The following is a 22,266-nucleotide window of genomic DNA, read 5'->3' as shown; positions in this document are numbered from 1 at the left end:
CCGCTTTCCTTCCTCCGGCAACTGAGTTAAGAAGGGTGCCTGTATCTTTGTGGTGACTGGGTGTATTGATACACCATCCAAAGTGTAATTAATAACTTCACCATGCTCAAAGGGATAATCGGTCTGCTTTTTTATTTTTACCAATAGGTGCCCTTCTTTGTGAGGCATTGGAATACCTCCCTGGTCTTTGTGGTTGAATCTGTGTTTGAAATTCACTGCTCGACTGCAGGACCTTACAGATAATTGTATGTGTGGGGTACAGAGATGAGCTAGTCATTCAAAAATCATGTTAAACACTATTATTGCACACACAGTGCGTCCATGCAACTTATGTTACGTAAGCACATTTTTACTCCTGAACTTATTTAGGCTTGCCATAACAAAGGGGTTGAATACTTATTGACTCAAGACATTTCAGCTTTTCATTTTTAATTCATAAAAAAAAAAAAAAGAATTAAAACATAATTCCGGTTTGACATGATGGGGTATTGTGTATAGGCCAGTGACAAAAAATCTCAATGGATTACCATTTTAAATTTAGGCTGTAACACAACAAAATGTGGAAAAAGTCAAGGGGTGTGAATACTTTAGCAAACATTGTTTCCATTGTAACTCCACACCATATCACAACTACTGTCCCCAGTGCAGCTGACTCCAGTGTAGTTTCCACAATGGTTGTGGACAACTGTGTCACATCAAGGACATCATAGACAGGACTCTAAAACTGACATCAAAGTCTAATGGAGGCCTTTTTCTGTTGTGAAAGGGTGTGATGTCTGTTTATAGCACTTCTCATAATATCTCACTGCTCTATCTTTAGCAGCACATGCATGGATCCTCAGATTAGCTGGTGTAGATCATCTCTGGCTTGGCAGGTTACTCCAGAATCTATCTACTAGATGATGTACATTATATTATTTATGATGATAATTATGCTTTTGGACTGTTTTGATCCATGCTTACTGTTTCAGCAGGCTGGCTTTGTGGAGCAGGTATTGAGGAGAGAGCGGTAAAATGAGGGAGATGTGAGATGAGGATGAGAGACCTAACCTAAGGATAAGCGCAAGAGATGTGCAGGGGAAGCTGTATGCTCTAACTCCTGGATGTTGTGTAGTAGAAAGAAGAGGGGGGACAGCTCTGTTTGGGTAGCACTATACTCCAGAACACCTGATTTATGTATGAGCCCAAGCTATGCGACGTCAGAGCAGGGAGGGGAGGTGCACTCAGCCGCAATGCAGTACAGAACACACACACACACCCACATAGTGAGATCCACACCCCTCATACCTCCGCTTCCTCGCCTCCACTGCTTCTTTTCATACCACCTCAGACCGTGTACCGTTCAGAACTGTTCCTTTCTTCATAGTGTGTATACTGACATGTACATGAGAGGAACTAGACAGGAGCGATATAATTTCTAAAGTTTAGTTAAGTACCTTAGTACTGTACCAGTAAATTATCTATTTTATCGAGCTAGTTTTTCTCTCTCAACACCCACTGGGCACACGCTGGTTGAATCAGCGTTGTTTCCACGCCATTTCAATGAAATTATGTTGAACCAATGTGGAATAGATGTTGAATTGACATCTGTGCCCAGTGGGGAGCACATCAGGTCATGTCGAGACCATCAGTATCGTTCACACCAGAGTAATACAGTATATCTTTGTATTAGAATGATATAATGAGAACACACAGAAATCTTTCAGTTTTAACTTTATTAGTTCCATCAGTTTTTATATTGCATATTCTCAGCAGTTTATACATGGCACAGTCATCCCTGACATCAGAGTTCTCCCTGACCTAGCATACTAACCACAGCACAGTGACTCAGCACAGCCATCAGACAGGGAGCTGTTTAAGGTGCACAATGAGGTTCATTGTCTTTCTCTGCTTTTTATATTCATCAATGTAATATACTCATTTATATCGTCATAAATATACATATACAGTACAATATATTAATCTGTCACAATCTTTTATAGACATTTGTTGACATCTCTGCCCTTGAAGGCTTCAGAAGGTACATGGCCCTATGCTGTGCTCCCAGCCAGAGCGATGCTGCTGTTTTAATGCACTTGTTATTATTGACGGGCAGTCAGACACATTCAGATAGAGTTTAGAGTATTCTGCATTCTTTAGTCATACATTAGAAGAAGCATCAGGGTTGAGTACCCATGGATTAGTAACTATAGAAACACTATTGCTTTGTTTGTTTACTGTTTGTCTCCTACTCTGGCCTCCCTTTTACAAAGGCTGCTCAGGTCTTCAGTAGCATCACCCCCCCCTCCATCCCTCCCCGATAGTTATTTGGGGTCTCTCTCCTCTTGGCTCATACACAGCGCATTAGTGATTCACTTCTTGGCTTTCTCTTTGACCTCAGCGCTTGAGGACTTTTCTGACTTCTCTGCCTTCCCTCCCTCCTTCGTATCCTTTGCCTCTTTACTGTCGGACGCTTTAGAGGCCTCCTGCTTGTTCTCTTTCTTATCTGTCTTCTTATCCTCCTTTACCTCCTCTTTGGGCTCTGCTTTCTTCTCCTCTTTCTTGCTCTCTGTTTTCTCTGGTGATTCTTTGGGAGCAGGCTTCACCTCTGCCTGAGGTTTTTCATCTATTTTGGACGGGGCCTGTTTCTCCTCTTCCTTCTTAGCAGGGGTGGGGCTCTCCTTGGCGGGGGTGGGCTTCTCCTCTGCAGGCTTGGCCGGGGTGGCGGCAGGGGGGGCAGGTGATGGGGTCTCAGTCTTCGTGGGGGTCTCCTCTGGCTTGCTCTCCTTCTTGGGGTCTGGTTTGTCTGTCTTCTCCTCAGCCTTCTCCTCTTTAGGCTGGCTCTCACTCTTCTCCTTCTCCTCTTTAGGCTGGCTCTCACTCTTCTCCTTCTCCGTGGGTTCTGGCTCCTCTTTCTTCTCCTCCTTTACAGGCTGGGGTTGTTCCTTCTCTTTCTTCTCCTCCATTACAGGCTGGGGTTGTTCCTTCTCTTTCTTCTCCTCCTTTACAGGCTGGGGTTGTTCCTTCTCTTTCTTCTCCTCCTTTACAGGCTGGGGTTGTTCCTTCTCTTTCTTCTCCTCCTTTACAGGCTGGGGTTGTTCCTTCTCTTTCTTCTCCTCCTTGGCTGGTTTGTCTTCTGCAGGGGGCTTGGCTTTCTCCTGGATGGGGGACTTGGGTTCAGGAGATTTGGGGAGGGGGGACTTGGAAGGGGACTTAGACTCTGGGGATTTGCTGGGGGGAGATTTAGATGGTGATTTCACGTCCAGAGATTTGGGCTGGGGAGATTTCTCTGTGGGAGATTTGGGGGCGGGAGACTTGGTGGGTGATTTGGGGAGGGGAGATTTGGCTGGGGGTGATTTGGATTCAGGGGATTTGACGGCGGGAGATTTGGCCTGGGGGGTTTTGGGGGGAGACTTAGATTGGGGAGAAGCAGCCTCCTCAGGTGACTTAGACTTCTCTTCCTCTTTCTCCTCACCTGCCTCCTCTTCCCCCTTATCCTCAGATCCTTCCCCCTTATCCTCAGATCCTTCCTCTTCCTCCTTCTTATCAACCTCTTCCTCATCTCCTCCCTTATCCTCAGCTCCATCCCCCTCTCCCTCTTCTACCTCAGCTTTGGTCTCATCCTCTTCCTCGTCCTTTACTTCCTCTTCCTTCTCTTCTCCCTTCTCCTCTTCCTCTCCTTCCTCTGTCACCTCAGTGACCTGTGTCTCATCCGTCTGTTCCTCCAGTATGACTGTGTCTGAGAGCTCCTCCCCCTTCAGCTTCAGGTGGACGGAGGAGTAGGAGTACAGGCTTGGCCCAGATATGAACCGAGTCTCCTCCCCTTCCAGCAATTTCCTGTTTAGGGGAAGAACATGGGAAGTGCAGTCTGAGTTGGGTGTGTCAATACAGTCTCCTGTTTAAAAACATATCAGCGATAATTGTTTTTCCAAGATCAAGGTTATTCAGAGCCAGTCTGAGTCTGCATAATAGCAATTTTTATTTTTTTACACCCTTAACCTCTCCCCCTTAACCCCTGACCCACCTGTAGGCTGCTATCTCTATGTCCAGAGCCATCTTGACGTTCAGCAGCTCCTGATATTCTCTCAGCTGACTGGCCATCTCCCACTTAGTACTCTTCAGTTCACCGTCCAGCTGATGGATGGTCTCCTACACACACACACACACACACACACACACACACACGTTGGTGAGCAATGTGTGTCAGAATGAAGGAGAAAGAGAAAAGCCAGACAGACGGTCAGACAGGCAGAGGAGTGTACCTGTAGTGAGTGGATATCTCCATAGTGTCTGTCCTCACTCTCCATGCGTTGTCTCTCCAGAGAGTCCTTGGTTCCTCTGAGGGTCTCCAGTTCGATGGTGCGGCTCTGCAGCTGCCGTCTGTACTCTGCTATCTCCTCCTGGGCACCGCGGATTGCATCCGTGTTAGAGTGAGCTGCATCCGCCAACCGCTCCATACGCACTTCAGGAGGTGGGGGGACAGGGTCAGAGACAGGGTGTTAGCGGTCATAGGGACAGGGGCTATAACCCAAAACTATAAAATAGTGACCTGTCCTAGGACTGGCCAGGTGCCTGAATGCTTTTCTGTATTGAGCTTTAGAAAAAGGTCAGTCATTGAGAACACACATCCTCTCCTCCAGGAAGGAATGACCTTGACAGTGTCTGTCTGAGGTCTGACTCGGATACATGACACTGAACAACATACTGATGAAAATCTTGGCAAGAGAAACTTCCAAGGACTCTCAAATGTGCCATCAGTATTTTTAGGGACCTAATACTGCTGACTCAGTTGCCTGCAGCGGGAATGCATGATGAACAGAAATAAGACTTTCCAAACAGGACTGTAGGCAACAGACTGCAGGCAGACAGATATTAAAAGACTTGAGTTTACACCAGACAGAACACTTTCTCCTCTCCATAAAATAAACCACTGGGCTATTTCAACACATGATGCACATCCAATACTTTTTCCAAATGCAATCAGCCTATAATTGCATATCTATGGCGTTTAATTCGAAAGTACCCTTGTGTCACACAAGGATGTAAATGTGAATGTGTCATTATAGTCATTGTTACGCACTCCTAGGATGCTGTTTAGGCATATTTAGCTGAATATATAGCCTAGAGAGTCTAAAGCAGTTTGCTTCTAATGGTGACCTTACAAGGCATCAATGTCCCAAATGGGATTGAAAATATCCTATATGCACCACTATGTACCACTAGCCTATTTGATTGTAAAACCAAAGAGCTCCATCTTTACCCAAATCCTCCCAAGTTCAGCACAATGGACAGCGAACTAGGCTGCGTCACCGCACCGCCACACCAGAGCCCTATAAAACTGGCATTCTCACCGACCACTCTCTCCGTAAAAACAGGTGGGTATTAAGGTAGATTGATATAAAGTTGCGCCTCTCACCTTTGAACCATCCATCCACCTGCATTGCGCTCTTGGTCGCGTGGCCATCCAGCTGAGCGCGGATCTCCCGCAGCGCGCTCGTGACGTCAGCCTTGATCGTGTCTCGAGGCTCAAAGCTCACCTGTGCACGCTGGATCTGTGCGAGCATCTCGGCCACCTCCTCCTCGTGGTTCTTCTTCAGGAACGCGGCTTCTTCCTGCAGCGCGCACAGCTTCTTGTCCAGCTCCAGCCGCGTGAGGCCAGACTCGTCCACATACTTGTTCATGACGCGTGCTGCGGCCTCCAGCTCCTCCCGGCTGCGTGTCTCGTCCTCGAGCCTGGTCCGCACATGCTGGATGTCCTCTTCAAGGTGGTCTTGCTCCAAGAGTGTGCGTGCCTTCTCCCCGGTCAACTGCTGGACCAGAACCCTCAGGTCCCCCAGCTCGCGCTCATAGTGCTCTCCCACGGTAGCGCGCCCCGTCTGGCTCTGTCGCAGCGCAGCCGCTTCCTGCTCCAGATTCGAGTTAATCAGCTCGAGGTTCCGCACCTTGTCGATGTAACCGGCGAACCGGTCGTTGAGTGTCTGCAGAATCTCCTTCTCGTTCCTCCGAGTCATGTCGCCGTTAAAGATCTCCAAGCTGTTGGCAGAGGCTGCCTGGCTGTAGCCCGGGCGGCGGCGCTGGGAGTTCGTCCAGGGCTGGGAGTGGTAGCCGGAGGAGGAGAGGGAAGCGGCGGGCCGGGCAGAGTGGCCCTGTGGTGGCCTGCGATAGGAGCCGTGGCCGTAGAGGTGGTCCAGTGGGTAGCTCATCTCTAAGCCGGATGCAGACTGCGGCAGGGTGGAGAGGGATGAGCTTTTTATACCGCGGGAGGAGAAACTCACAACTCAGCACGGACAATCTCTCTCTTTAAAGAGACATCTTCGCTATCGTCATCACCACTCCTTTCTTATCACACAGACGAACTACAGAAACACCATGATACAGCGCATGATAGGATTCTTGAATTTTCACCCAAATGTCCAATTGTATTATATTATTTACTCATGATTTCTGAGTGCCCACAATGCATCAATAGGATTCTGTGCCATGTTCGTTACAGTAGACCTAGGCCTATAGGCGTCAACTTTTTGAAACATAACTATGTCCACAATACCATGTTCACCAGAAGAAAAGTATATAGCTAATATAAACTGGGTTTCAATTATATTGTTGTGTTTGGACTAGTTGAACGTTTAATGTGCAGCTCTTCATTCTCTTTGTCAGTGCTGTGAATACATGACAGTGAAAGTGTGTGTGGTTCTGTCAGTGGGCCAGGTGTGTCCCCCAGGTGGGTTGGAGTGGATCTGCAGACTCACACTGCAGGGGTAACCACACCGCACATCAGCAGAAAGCAGCGCCTTCTCTTTGTCCCTCTCTCTCTCTCACTCACTCACACCTGGCTGGCCCACTGACAACTTTACACCTCTTACACCTCATAACAGTGTGTGAGGTTTGACGTCTTCGTCATGATCCTCAGAAATGTAAATAAGTGGATGGACCAGAATTACCTCTGTCAATAACCCAGGTTCTTTGAAAAATCAGACAGTGGAGATGACTGAGAATTAAGTACGTACGCACTTTCTATTTTAGTGCGGTCCTTGTATGTGTGTCAGCTGATTTGGAGGAATGTATCTGAGGAGGATAATTCTGTCCCTACTACAGCACCTATTGATCAGACTCCTTCAGGCTCCCACACACACGGCACCATGACTGTAAATCTTAAAGGAACACCTTAAATATATCTCTGTCACTGTAAAGTTCTGCAGCCCCATTTTCCACATAACTTTATACCATCACGATCTTGGATGCAAAGACTGAAACGTTTCTACACGTGTCAACATTGCACAAACCCGTGTATTTTCTCTGCTTTTACACTACCAGTAAAAAGTTTTTAGAACACCTACTCATTCAAGGGTTTTTCTTTATTTTTACTATTTTCTGCATTGTAGAATAATAGTGAAGACATCAAAACTATGAAATAACACATATGGAATCATGTAGTAACCCAAAAAGTGTTAAACAAATCAAAATATATTTTATATTTGAGATTCTTCAAATAGCAACCCTTTGCCTTGATGAAAGCTTTGCACACTCTTGGCATTCTCTCAACCAGCTTCACCTGGAATGCTTTTCCAACAGTCTTGAAGGAGTTCCCACATATGCTGAGCACTTGTTGGCTGCTTTTCCTTCACTCTGTGGTCCGACTCATCCCAAACCATCTCAATTTGATTGAGGTTGGGGGATTGTGGAGGCCAGGTCATCTGATGCAGCACTCCATCACTCTCCTTCTTGGTAAAATAGCCCTTACACAGCCTGGATGTGTGTTGGGTCATTGTCCTGTTGAAAAACAAATGATAGTCCCACTAAACCCAAACCAGATGGGATGGCGTATCGCTGCAGAATGCTGTGGTAGCCATGCTGGTTAAGTCTGCCTTGAATTCTAAATAAATCACAGACAGTGTCACCAGCAAAGCACCCCCACACCATAACACCACCTCCTCCATGCTTTACGGTGGGAAATACACATGCGGAGATCATCCGTTCACCTACACCGCGTCTCACAAAGACGCGGCGGTTGGAACTCAAAACTCCAATTTGGACTCCAGACCAAAGGACAAATTTCCACCGGTCTAATGTTAATTGCTCCTGTTTCTTGGCCCAAGCAAGTCTCTTCTTCTTATTGGTGTCCTTTAGTAGTGGTTTCTTTGCAGCAATTAGACCATGAAGGCCTGATTCACACAGTCTACTCTGAACAGTTGATGTTGAGATGTGTCTGTTTCTTGAACTCTGTGAAGCATTTATTTGTGCTGCAATTTCTGATGCTGGTAACTCTAATGAACTTATCCTCTGCAGCAGAGGTAACTCTGGGTGTTCCATTCCTGTGGCGGTCCTCATGAGAGCTAGTTTCATCATAGAGCTTGATGGTTTTTGCGACTGCACTTAAAGAAACGTTCAAAGTTCTTGAAATTTCCATATTGACTGACCTTCATGTCTTAAAGTCATGATGGACTGCCAAATATGGACTTTTTTTTATTTTACCAAATAGGGCTATCTTCTGTATACCTTGTCACAACACAACTGATTTTTTTGTTTATTTTTATTGTACCTTTATTTAACTAGGCAAGTCAGTTAAGAACAAATTCTTATTTACAATGACGCCTACACCGGCCAAACCCGGACGATGCTGTGCCAATTGTGCGCCGCCCTATGGGACTCCCAATCACAGCCAGTTGTGATACAGCCTGGAATCGAACCAGGGGGTGTGTAGTGACGCCTCAAGCACTGACATGCAGTGCCTTAGACCGCTGCGCCACTAGGGCTCAAATGCATTAAGAAGGAAATAAATTCCACAAATGAACTTTTAAGAAGGCACACCTGTTAATTGAAATGCATTCCAGATGACTACCTCATGAAGCTGGTTGAGAGAATGACAAGAGTGTGCAAAGCTGTCATCAAGGCAAATGGCGGCTATTTGAAGAATCTCAAATATAAAATATATTTTGATTTGTTTAACACTTTTTTTTGGTTACTACATGATTCCATATGTGTTATTTCATAGTTTTGATGTCTTCACTATTATTCTACAATGTAGAAAATAGTACAAAATAAATAAAAACCCTTGAATGAGTAGGTGTTCTAAAACTTTTGACCGGTAGTGTATATGGCAGGTGATCACCCTCAGACTGAGACACATACGTTGTCATGGCCTCCTCCTCCTCAGTGACAAACTCTCACATCACATTTACATTTTTGTCATTTAGCAGATGCTCTTATCCAGAGCGACTCACAGAATCCTAGTCGGCACGGTGATTAGAACCAGCAACTTTTTGGTTACTGGCCTTTTATAAATTTGCAAAAATTATGGGGTATTGTGTGTAGATTACTGAGGATTTTTATTTATTTAATCCATTTTAGAATAAGGCTGTAATGTAACAAAATGTGGAAAAAGTCAAGGGGTCTGAATACTTTCTGAAGGCACTGTATATAGTAGATGTAGTGAGTAACTTGTACTAGGAGTGTGTGGAGTGTTCATTTCTGGTCTAAATGTGATACTCTGATAAATATGTGATTATTTAAATGTGATTGTAAATGTGACGATATATATGCGGCAGGTAGTCTACCGGTTAAGAGCGTTTCTGTAACCTTAAGGGGTCTGAATACTTTCCGAAGGTACTGTATGAGGCCACTGCAAGTGGAGCAGAGATCACTGATCCAGAATGGAGGGGTGGAGCCAGGCCTGCATTTTCAGTCCTTGGAATGTCAATCAGTTTGAAGGGAAGGGAAGTGAAAAGTGATTAAGTAAGAGGAAGAGAAAGAGAAGAGGGGAGGAGGAGGGAGGAGATGAAAAGAGAGGAGGGAAGAGAGAGACCTGATGGAGGGAGGAGAGAGATGATGGAGAGAGGGGAGGGTGAACGGGAGAAGAGTGACCTTAGGAAGACAGTGCTCTACTGGCAGGCCTCATATAGATGAGTCAGCTTCTGTACATTTAACATTTAGGATGTTATTACATTGTACTGGTGTGTGTAAGAGCGTGAGCAAGACAGAGATCTCAACCATTTCCAGGTCCATCGACATGTCCTAGTCTTTGGTGACCTAAACACCAGAACTGGACAAGAACCTGACACCCTCAGCACACAGGGGGACAAGCACCTACCTGGAGGGAACAGCATTCCCTCCCAAATATGCCCCCCTAGACAAAACTACGACAAAACAACCAAGAAAAATTATTATTATTATTATTATTATAGCTCATCTCTTGGCTGTAGTACTGTAGACTACTTTATCACCGACCTCAACCTAGAGTCTCTCAGCGCGTTCACAGTCAGCCAACTAACACCCTTATCAGACCACAGCAAAATCACAATCTTGAACAGATCAATACTCAACCATGATGTAGCAAAGCCGAACAAACTGCATGCTATTAAGAAATGCTATAGATGGAAGGAGGGTAGTGTTGAAACGTATCAAAAAACAATTGGCCAACAACAAATCCCTCCTAGACAACTTCCTGGACAAAATGTTTCTCTTCAATAGTGAAGATGTAAACTTAGCAGTAGGAAACCTGAACAGTAAATTTGATCTATCAGCTAACATATCATCGAGAGCATCCTGACCGGTTGCATCACCGCCTGGTATGGCAACTGCTCGGCAACTGACCGTAAGGCGCTACAGAGGGTAGTGCGTACGGCCCAGTACATCACTGGGGCCAAGCTTCCTGCCATCCAGGACATACACTACCGTTCAAAAGTTTGGGGTCACTTAGAAATGTCCTTGTTTTCGAAAGAAAATCATTTTTTTTGTCCATTAAAATAACATAAAATTGATCAAAAATGCAGTGTAGACATTGTTAATGTTGTAAATGGCTTTTGTAGCTGGAAACGGCTGATTTTTAATGGAATATCTACATAGGCGTACAGAGGCCCATTATAAGCAACCATCAGTCCTGTGTTCCAATGGCACGTAGTGTATTTTTTTAAATCTTATTTATTTATTTTATTTTTTTAGGGGTAGATCAGCTTAATATTGCAGATAGATTGTAACTTCCATCAATGTAATTGTCTGCATCACTTCCAATCCCCCATGTTTATATATATATATATCATACATACATACATACATACATACATACATACATACACATACATACATATCCTTTAAAAAAAAAAGATTTTTTACCCTTTATTACTTTCCAACCCCACCACCCTTTCCCTAATTGGAGTAAACTAGTGAACAACAATGCTTAGGCCTCTACTTCCAGCTTATGCTTACTACACTGCTAAAAAAAATAAAGGGAACACTAAAATAACACATCCTAGATCTGAATGAATTAAATAATCTTATTAAATACTTTTTTCTTTACATAGTTGAATGTGCTGACAACAAAATCACACAAAAATTATCAATGGAAATCAAATTTATCAACCCATGGAGGTCTGGATTTGGAGTCACCCTCAAAATTAAAGTGGAAAACCACACTACAGGCTGATCCAACTTTGATGTAATGTCCTTAAAACAAGTCAAAATGAGGCTCAGTAGTGTGTGTGGCCTCCACGTGCCTGTATGACCTCCCTACAACGCCTGGGCATGCTCCTGATGAGGTGGCGGATGGTCTCCTGAGGGATCTCCTCCCAGACCTGGACTAAAGCATCCGCCAACTCCTGGACAGTCTGTGGTGCAACGTGGCATTGGTGGATGGAGCGAGACATGATGTCCCAGATGTGCTCAATTGGATTCAGGTCTGGGGAACGGGCGGGCCAGTCCATAGCATCAATGCCTTCCTCTTGCAGGAACTGCTGACACACTCCAACCACATGAGGTCTAGCATTGTCTTGCATTAGGAGGAACCCAGGGCCAACCGCACCAGCATATGGTCTCACAAGGGGTCTGAGGATCTCATCTCGGTACCTAATGGCAGTCAGGCTACCTCTGGCGAGCACATGGTGGGCTGTGCGGCCCCCCAAAGAAATGCGACCCCACACCATGACTGACCCACCGCCAAACCGGTCATGCTGGAGGATGTTGCAGGCAGCAGAACGTTCTCCACGGCGTCTCCAGACTCTGTCACGTCTGTCACAAGTGCTCAGTGTGAACCTGCTTTAATCTGTGAAGAGCACAGGGCGCCAGTGGCGAATTTGCCAATCTTGGTGTTCTCTGGCAAATGCCAAACGTCCTGCACGGTGTTGGGCTGTAAGCACAACCCCCACCTGTGGACGTCGGGCCCTCATACCACCCTCATGGAGTCTGTTTCTGACCGTTTGAGCAGACACATGCACATTTGTGGCCTGCTGGAGGTCATTTTGCAGGGCTCTGGCAGTGCTCCTCCTGCTCCTCCTTGCACAAAGGCGGAGGTAGCGGTCCTGCTGCTGGGTTGTTGCCCTCCTACAGCCTCCTCCACGTCTCCTGATGTACTGGCCTGTCTCCTGGTAGCGCCTCCATGCTCTGGACACTACGCTGACAGACACAGCAAACCTTCTTGCCACAGCTCGCATTAATGTGCCATCCTGGATGAGCTGCACTACCTGAGCCACTTGTGTGGGTTGTAGACTCCGTCTCATGCTACCACTAGAGTGAAAGCACCGCCAGCATTCAAAAGTGACCAAAACACAGGCCAGGAAGCATAGGAACTGAGAAGTGGTCTGTGGTCACCACCTGCAAAACCAGTCCTTTATTGGGGGTGTCTTGCTAATTGCCTATAATTTCCACCTGTTGTCTAATCCATTTGCACAACAGCATATGAAATGTATTGTCAATCAGTGTTGCTTCCTAAGTGGACAGTTTGATTTCACAGAAGTGTGATTGACTTGGAGTTACATTGTGTTGTTTAAGTGTTCCCTTTATTTTTTTGAGCAGTGTATATACATTTTATGGACACAGTCAATTTTACAATAATTATATTTTGTTTGTTTTTTCTCCTGAACTTCTTCTACTCTCAACCTTTATGAAAATTAGTATTTGTGTCATTCTCAAAACTTTTGACCATGACTGTACTGTATTCTAGTCAAGGCTCATCCTATATATCTACTGCTGTACACACCTTTTCTATTCATACTGTATACTGTCCATACAGTCTATATAAACCATTTTACACACACACACACACATATATATATATATTTACAGTATATTCTGGACTCTGACGTTGCTCGTTCTGATATTTCTTAATTTTAATTGGGGGATTTGTGTGTATTGTTTTTGTATTGTTATTACTGCACAGTTGGAGCTTGAAACAAGCATTTCTTTGCACCTGCGATAACATCTGAAAAATATGTGTATGTGACCAATAAAAGTTTATTTTATTTGTATTTGATTTGAGCTGCATATTTCCAACAGATCACACAGACCCACAAAGAATTTGAAAACAAGTCAAACATTGATAAACTCCCATATCTGTTAGGCGAAATACTGCAACATGCAATCACAGCAGCAAGATGTGTGACCTGTTGCCATGAAAACAGGGAAACCAGTGGATTACAAACAACATTGTAAATACAACCAATATTTATCGTCCCCTACTGTTCATACTACAACTATTTGCACATTGTTATAAACACTGTACATAGCTGATAATATAACGTTTGAAACGTCTTTATCCTTTTGAAACCTTTGAGTGCAATGTTTACTGTACACGTATGTTTTTTTGTTGATGTTGTTTTTGTTTCTTCTCACTTGTTTAGGTAATGTAAACATATGTTTCACATGCCAATAAAGCCCCTTTGAATGGAGTCGAGAGAGAACTTCATAACGTATCAGTTATGGTCAGTTGCCTGCTTTATCCAGTAGGCGGCAGTAGAGCAACATGGACGCCTGACAGAACATTCTTCCCTGACAAATAGCTTCCTCTTTGACTCCAGGGAGGGAAAGTTCGAAACAACAACAACAAGACATGAGCGGTTGTATTTGTTGTATTCTGAATGATTTGTAAAGGATTTGTGACAACGATGTCTCACGTATCGGCTCCATGTTTGCTGGACAGATGGATTGAAGAAAATAACGCTATCGTAGACAAGTGGAAGGTGAGCTACTATAGCTAGCTAGCTACTGTTAGCTAGCTAGACAACAACATAATGGTAATGTGTAGATGTATCGAACTTTTGTCAAATTTTCCTAACCTTAACCTAATTCCCCTAACCTGCAGCGTAAATTCTCCTAAACCTGCTACGAAAAGTCAATTCTGCCAAAAGCTGGATCCTTTCTAGCCTTGTCCACGAAGTGTTGCTCTCTATCAACTGAATTTCTACAGCTATACTGAACAAAAATATAAACACAACATGTAAAATGTTGGTGCCATGTTTCATGAGCTGAAGTAAAATATCCCGCAAATTTTCCATATGCACAAAAAGCTTATTTCTCTAAAATGTTCTGCACAAAGGCGTTTACATCCCAGTTAGTGAGCATTTCTCCTTTGCCAAGATAATCCATCCACCTGACAGGTGTGGCATATGAAGAAGCTGATTAAACAGCATGATCTTTACACAGGTGCACCTTGTGCTGGGGACAATAAAAGGCCACTCTAAAATGTGCAGTTTTGTCACACAACACAATGCCACATGTCTCAAGTTTTGAGGGAGTGTGCAATTGGCATGCTGACTGCAGGAATGTCCACCAGAGCTGTTGCCAGAGAATTTAATGTTCAATGGGCAAATGCTCACCTTTGATGGCCACTGGCACGCTTGAGAAGTGTGCTCTTCACAGATGAATCCCAGTTTCAATTGTACTGGGTAGTTGGCGGCGTGGGGGTGAGCGGTTTGCTGATGTCAACATTGTGAACAGACTGCCCCATGGTGGTGATGTGGTTATGGTAAGGGCAGGCATAAGCGACAGACAACAAATGCAATTCGATTTATCGATTGCAATTTGAATGCACAGAGATACCCTGATGAGATTCTTAGGCCCGTTGTCATGCCATTCATCCACTACCATCACCTCATGTTTTAGCATGATAATGCACAGCCCCATCTCGCAAGGATCTGTACACAATTCCTGGAAGCTGAAAATGTCCCAGTTCTTCCATGGCCTGCATACTCCCCAGACATGTCACCCATTGAGCATGTTTGGGATGCTCTGGATCGACGTGTACAACAGTGTGTTCCAGTTCCTGCCAATATCCAGCAACTTCGCACAGCCATTGTAGAGGTGTGGGACAACATTCCACAGGCCACAATCAACAGCCTGATCAACTCTATGCGAAGGAGATGTGTCGCGCTGCATGAGGCAAATGGTGGTTACACCAGATACTGACTGGTTTTCTGATCCACGCCCCTACTTTTTTTTAAAGGTATATGTGACCAACAGATGGATATCTGTATTTCCAGTCATGTGAAATCCATAGATTAGGGCCTAATGAATTTATTTCAATTGACTGATTTCCTTATATGAACTGTAACTCAGTAAAATCTTTGAAGTTGTTGCATGTTGCGTTTTATATTTTTGTTCAGTGTAAATGCTTCCGTAGCCCTCATGTCTAAGGGTTTTTTCTCATATAGTCTTATTTAAAGTTAACTCTGGGGTAAAAAAAAAGCAAAATAACTGTTCTCTTTGTATTCACACCCACACCTTTGCCTTGAGGACTCAGCTCTTTTGCCAGTTTACTTCACCTATTTTGTGGTCTGAGTTCTCTTTGCTTTCACATTTATTGCTGTGTTTAGAAAGTAACCAAGATCTTTTTCCAACATTAACTCAATGCACTCTGGGTTTTTATAAAGTGCATGACAAGCTATTCCATCAGCATGTGTTTTCGGACAGCTAGCCCAATAATGCACTAAAGGAGCCTAACGTTACTCCTTAGTCCAAGGACCTTACATGTTCTGTTTAAAGGGAGAATTGGCTCTGGAAGCCAAAACAGCCAAATACTCCATCTAAACGTGAATCGATTCTCAATTGCGGTACGGTTCTAGAAACATAAATCCCTCTACTTTCATATCACATCAAAATAATTTCACAAATGCCGCCAACAGTATTTTTCAGTGATAACACGTTTGTGATGTCGGTCTTCTGTTTACACACAGATGTTCGGAGATGCAGAGAGCTAATTAGCACATCAGTCTGTTTTCCGTAAACAAGTACCCATAACATGGAAATACGGCTGTGTGGGAACCCTACCCCTTACCCTATAAAGGTGTATCAATTTAACCTTTTTTAAAATTATTTTTATGTATTTCTCAATGATATGAAAGATAAGTCCTTATGCTTCCAAAACCGTACCGCAAGCGATGCGTGTTAATGTTCAGACCGAGCGCCACGGCTCGTAACAAAACTCCCCTCTACAGAAGACGCCTTCGTCCAATGACTCTTGTGTAATGTAATGGATCTGAGAGTCATTATCAAGGGCTATCAGACAGCTAGATATATAGTGCATTCGGAAAGTTTTCAGACCCCTTCACTTTTTCCACATTTTGTTTTGTTACAGCCTTATTCTAAAATGGATTTTAAAAAAAGAATAATCCTCATCAATCTACACAAAATATCCCATAATGAAAAACCGAAAACAGGTTTTTAGAAATGTTTGGCAAATGTATTACAAATCAAAAACTAAAATACCTTACATAAGTATTCAGACCCTTTGCTATGAGACCCGAAATTGAGCTCAGGTGCATCCTGTTTGCATTGATCATCCTTGAGATGTTTCTACAACTTGATTGGAGTCCACCTGTGGTAAATTCAATTGATTGGACATGATTTGAAAAGGCACACACCTGTCTGTATAAGGTCCCACAGTTGAAAGTGCATGTCATAGCAAAAACCAAGCCATGAAGTTGAAGGAATTGTCCGTAGAGCTCCGAGACAGGATTGTGTCGAGGCACAGATCTGGGGAAGGGTACCAAAACATTTCTGCAACATTGAATATCCCCAAGAACACAGTGGCCTCCATCATTCTTAAATGGAAGATGTTTGGAACCACCAAGACACTTCCTAAAGCTGGCCGCCCGGCCAAACTGAGCAATCGGGGGAGAAGGGCCTTAATCAGGGAGGTGACCAAGAACCCGATGATCACTCTTGACAGAGCTCCAGAGTTCCTCTGTGGAGATGGGAGAACCTTCCAGAAGGACAACCATCTCTGCAGCACTCCACCAATCAGGTCTTTATGGTAGAGTGGCCAGACGGAAGCCACTCCTTAGTAAAAGGCACATGACAGCCCGCTTGGAGTTTACCAAAAGGCACCTAAAGGACTCTCAGACCATGAGAAACAAGATTCTCTGGTCTGATGAAACTAAGATTGAACTCTTTGGCCTGAATGCCAAGCGTCACGTCTGGAGGAAACCTGTCACCACCATGGGTATGTTCTTTCAGTGGCAGGGACTCGGAGGCGAGGGAAAGATGAACGGAGCAAAGTACAGAGAGATCATTGATGAAAACTTGCTCCAGAGCACTCAGGACCTCAGACTGGGGCGAAGGTTCACTGTCCAATAGGACAACGACCCTAAGCACAGAGCCAAGACAATGCAGGAGTGGCTTCGGGACAAGTCTCTGAATGTCCTTGAGTGGCCCAGCCAGAGCCCGGACTTGAACCCGATTGAACATCTCTGGAGAGACCTGAAAATAGCTGTGCAGCGACGCTCCCCATCCAACCTGACAGAGCTTGAGAGGATCTGCAGAGAAGAATGGGAGAAACTCCCCAAATACAGGTGTGCCAAGCTTGTAGCGTCATACCCAAGAAGACTCGAGGCTGTAGTCGCTGCCAAAGGTGCTTCAACAAAGTACTAAGTAAAGGGTCTGAATACATATGTAAATGTGATATTTCCATTTTTGTATTTATTATAACTTTCAAAAAAATTATAAAAACCTAAAAAAGGAAACCAGACCGCGGAATTCAAGCATACCAAACTCAGACCACCTCTCGAGATGGTCTCAGTTCTGTTCGCTTCGGGGCTCTTTTGGAGGGGTCTGAGTTCCATTGGAGTATTCACGCTGCTCAAAAAATTAAGCGAACAGCACTGTTCACAAAAATTGGCTGAAATGGACCATGTGTGAAAACATACTAACAAGCGTGTCTTTTCAGCAACATAGTGACAGAGGAGACGCAGTAACTCGGGAACAGGGTCTGACACTACTGAAATGGTGCTACGTGGAGAGTCACAAGCTACTACAGAAAATACAAGGTGCAATATCTAAGATGGCATTTAATTTAAGCTAGCACCCCCAAAAAATGTCATACAGATAATAAAGTCTCACTGTGGTCCTCTGTAGCTCAGCTGGTAGAGCACGGCGCTTGTAACGCCAAGGTAGTGGGTTCGATCCCCGGGACCACCCATACACAAACATGTATGCACGCATGACTGTAAGTCGCTTTGGATAAAAGCGTCTGCTAAATGGCTTTTTTTTTTTTTTTTTTCTCATCCCCCCTCTCTCCTCCCCTCCTCTCTCTCCACCCACCCCATATTCCCTCACCTCCTCTCCATCCCTTTCCACCCCCTCACCTCCCTTTCTCTGCAGGTGTACCTGCGGTGCCGGCCCATGTCCAATTGGAGTTGACAGTGGTGTATAACTGCTGTCTGTTCTCCTTCAGTCAGACACAATTCACTGAGGCAGAGCATCTCCTCACACACAGCCTGGAGAGAGGTACGAAACACATGCACGCACACGCGCACACACCCACACTCACTCACACAGGTAGGAAACACACACATCTATCATTGCCCTCTCCCCCATCTGTCTCACCTCACCCCCTACCCTTTGTGCAGCTCTAGGGGCTGTAGGTTGTGATCGTCCTCCTCCCGAACCCCGAGTGTTCTGGTGTACGGTTCTAAAGTCCCTGGGTTCCACATCTTCCCTGCGCTCCTGCACTCTGCAGCTGCTCTGTCTGCACTGGGCTCTCTGGCTGTCTACCTGCAGACTGGGGCACATACAGGAGTTGCAGGTAGTGTGTGTGTGACCAACCTGTTACTGGATTTCTCTGTGTGTGAAACACTAGTATTAGCGTATTAGGTCATGATGAAGTAATCAGAAATGAGGTCTTGAAACAATAACTCTTTGACAGTTACACACTGACATCACATCACAAATGTTCATGTTGTTTTTCTGGTTCTCTCTGTCTGCAGGAAGAGCTGCGATCTCTCTCTGAGGGACTGGGGGCAGGAGAAAGGGATGACAGGAGGGCGGCAGGAGAGGTGGCTATGGAGATGAGTGCAGTGAGGCCAGCGGTGCTAGTGCACCCCAGGGATCTAAAGGATCTCCTTCTCATCTGCACTGTCATCGCTCAAGGTCTGAACCATTCAGCGCTTCCCATGCTGGTTAGTTTAACCCTTACCTGTCCAAGGTCAGAGAGGTTAACCGTTACCTGTCCTTACCTTTGCAGGTGCTGGGCTGCTGTGTGAGGGGCAGTGTTCAGAGGCCCTGACTGTTCTTCAGAGAGACCCCTCCCCGTTGGCCCCCAGAGACCTGCTGGCCCAGATACACACTCTCACAGGCCTCTGCCTCAGCCGCACGGTAAAAACACACACACACACACACACACCTCACAAGCCCTTCAGACGCATGGTGAGAGAGCGAGTGATGACCACGGAGATGTGTGTGTTTATGTGCAGGGTCGTCCCCACAGTGCTGTGCAGTGTTATAGGAAGGCGTTGGAGACCGACGTGAGGTGTGTGTGTGCGCTGCACCAGAGCATCCTGGTCTACAGGCAGCTGGGAAACACACAAGCAGAGATCCAGGCTCTACGTCTGCTACACTCAGTGAGTGACACACACAGAATAAAGGCATCTGTCTGAGGCAGTACTTGACTGAGATGTGATGGGTCTTGTGTCTGTACCAGGTTCTGATGATGCCACCTGCCACCCATCCTGCTGTGGCCCCACCTCCTATCGTCTGCCCCGCCTCTCTGCTCCCTGGCCAATCCCTGTCCAGCCTGCTTTCAGTCCCTTCCCCGCTCAGCGTACTACACAGTCTGGCTCAGAAGTGTGTGCTCCACGGAAGGCAAGTTCCCTGACAGCCAACATTGTTGCTCAATTCCATAACGACACACCTCCTAGGAATTTCTTCAGATCTGAGAGGGTTACATTTGTACGACTATGTTGTTTATCTTGTAGTGTGCTACCCTATTGTTGTGTGTTTGTGTTGTAGTGTGTCAGAGGGAGTAGAGCACTACCTGGACCTCCTAGCTTTTCTTCAGTCAGACCACCAGCTGTCTCAGGGGTTCTCTGAGGCCCCTCCCCTCCCCAGGTTACCTGAGCTCTACCTGGAGGCTGGCTCCTCCCTGCTGACGGCCCAGCGGCCTGCCGACTGCCTGGCGCTATGTGATGAGGTCATCAGTACGACTCTGGAGCTGCTCCCAGAGAGGCTGTTGCTGGAGGAGCCCATGGAGGCGTCTGTGCATGGGTCTCCAGACAAGCTGGGGTTAGGCCAGGACAGGCTGGGTGTGGTGCTGTGGTCTGGGGCTGCCTACCTTCTCCAGGCCCACTGCTACTCCCACCTCAAGGACTGGAAGCAGGCTGTCACCCACTACACCAGGTGAGTCTCATATCACATCACACTTCTTCCACTGCACCAGGTGAGTCTCACATCGCATCATCAAAATTCACCCACTACACCATGTGACATCACATCGATGTTCCCATTAGACTGGTCGGGTTACCGACTCCACCAGGTGATCATCAGTCCTTACACCTGAGTGCTGAAACTGTGTCTTCTAGTTCTGAGGGAGTGTGTTGTGGGTTCCAGTTCTGAAGGAGTGTGTTGTGGGTTCCAGTTCTGAAGGAGTGTGTTGTAACGTGTGGGTTCCAGTTCTGAAGGAGTGTGTTGTAACTTGTGTGTTCCAGTTCTGAAGGAGTGTGTTGTAACTTGTGTGTTCCAGTTCTGAATGAGTGTGTTGTAACTTGTGTGTTCCAGTTCTGAAGGAGTGTGTTGTAACTTGTGTGTTCCAGTTCTGAAGGAGTGTGTTGTAACTTGTGTGTTCCAGTTCTGAAGGAGTGTGTTGTAACTTGTGTGTTCCAGTTCTGAAGTAGTATGTGTGTTGTGTTTCAGGTGCATCAACCTGCTGATGAAGGTGTGTATTAAACAGAAAGGTGAGTATTCAGACTGGCCGCTTGGACATGTATCAATTCATGTTGTGTGTGTGTGCATATATATATATATATATATATATATATATATATATAGTTTGTTGATTTGTGTATCTGGAGGTTGTCTTGACGTGGGATGGTGTTGTATTGATGTTGGGTTGCAGGCTGTGTGAAGCAGGAGCTAGGTGTTAGGACCCTGCAGAGGCTGAAAGGGCTGGCTCTGGCAGGGAGAGGAATCAGCTTCACACACAGAGACCAGAAGAGGGAATCCCTGAGAGACCTACAGCTCAGCCTGCAGGCTGCACCAGGTAACTACAGGGTTAAATTGTCTTTATGTAGACTTGTATCTAGTAGTCTAGTAAGTAATACATTATTGTAATCCAGCCCCTGGGTGTGCATACATACATACATGCATGCATGTGGCTGTCTGTCTGTGTCTTCAGGGTGTGTGAGCGCTGGGCAGTGGCTGACCGAGGTGCTATGGAGGCTGGGGAGGAAACAGGAGGCTGCAGCCTGTTGGGAGAAGACCCAGAGCTCCAGCACAGCTCCATCATTAGAGTAAGACGACATCCGTGGTCAATGGTTCACTACAGATGCTCACCTGGATTTACTCGCAATACAAATGGAAAAACATGTAGAAAAACGTTGTTTTGAGTATAAGATTGAGAGTTATAGGTGTCATTTGAGACACATCCTAACCCTCTGCGTGTCTGCATTCTCTCCTTCAAGAGGTGTTCCCCTGTACCTGGTGGACCGCCAAACTGGCCCCTCCCTGGACCTCACTGACCTCCGACGCAGAGTGGAGGAGTTCACCAACACTCAGCACAGCTAGGGGGTGTCTCCAGAAACACTGGCGTGTCCTCATAAACTCTGGGATGTCCTCATAAGGCTTAGTAAGCCCTGTACCTGGGACAAGCAGGTTTTACCCACCCAACATAGTGTGAGGTTCATACCCTGGATGAATTGGAGTTCCAATTAAGTGGAGTTTAAACTCTGTTAACCTCTGAAGCCCAGCCGAGATTTGGGAGGATGGCCACTCGAGACTAGAACTCTGTAGACCAACTGTGCCACTGTGAGCCATAGCCATACTGCCTGGTGAGGTGAATTGAGTTCACTCATACAGAAGGAACAGGACAGGCAACTCTTTGGGAATGCCACAGTGCTCTGTCTGAGTGACTTGTGTAATAATGTGTCAGTAGTACATTATTGTGATATGACAAATATGATACTGTGTTGCCTAATTTCTGTAAATATGTAATATTTTTGTTTGAATTTATTTCATATTTAGTCAGCAGCATAAAGAGTGTGGTTTATCTCTACTCTGTTGGTTATTGTTTTAATGAATGTTCAGCGTGGGAGA

The 22,266-nt window shown here is 45.5% G+C and overlaps 2 protein-coding genes across 2 annotated transcripts; one reads left to right on the top strand and one right to left on the bottom strand.

Moving 5' to 3' along the window:
- Positions 1-1,698: 1,698 nt before the first annotated feature.
- On the bottom strand, positions 1,699-7,287 carry LOC121584929 (neurofilament heavy polypeptide). Its single transcript, XM_041901190.2, has 4 exons — positions 5,396-7,287; positions 4,242-4,441; positions 4,004-4,128; positions 1,699-3,816 (listed from the first exon to the last, which is right to left on the bottom strand). Exons 1-4 carry the CDS (start codon positions 6,180-6,182, stop codon positions 2,352-2,354), a joined length of 2,577 nt encoding a protein of 858 aa, XP_041757124.2. The 5' UTR covers positions 6,183-7,287; the 3' UTR covers positions 1,699-2,351.
- Positions 7,288-13,715: 6,428 nt separating this feature from the next.
- On the top strand, positions 13,716-22,223 carry fancg (FA complementation group G). The gene is made up of 13 exons (XM_041901191.1): positions 13,716-13,925; positions 17,909-18,008; positions 18,343-18,468; positions 18,591-18,766; positions 18,948-19,110; positions 19,205-19,335; positions 19,434-19,580; positions 19,661-19,821; positions 19,969-20,355; positions 20,869-20,909; positions 21,071-21,214; positions 21,350-21,464; positions 21,636-22,223. The coding sequence occupies exons 1-13, from the start codon at positions 13,824-13,826 to the stop codon at positions 21,736-21,738; spliced, it is 1,896 nt and encodes a 631-aa protein (XP_041757125.1). The 5' UTR covers positions 13,716-13,823; the 3' UTR covers positions 21,739-22,223.
- Positions 22,224-22,266: the final 43 nt, after the last annotated feature.

Source organism: Coregonus clupeaformis, chromosome 16 (assembly GCF_020615455.1).
Source record: "Coregonus clupeaformis isolate EN_2021a chromosome 16, ASM2061545v1, whole genome shotgun sequence".
NCBI classification, from domain to species: Eukaryota; Metazoa; Chordata; class Actinopteri; order Salmoniformes; family Salmonidae; genus Coregonus; species Coregonus clupeaformis.
The sequence above is the reverse complement of the archived record's forward strand: the minus strand, read 5'-3'. Positions and strand labels throughout refer to the sequence as shown.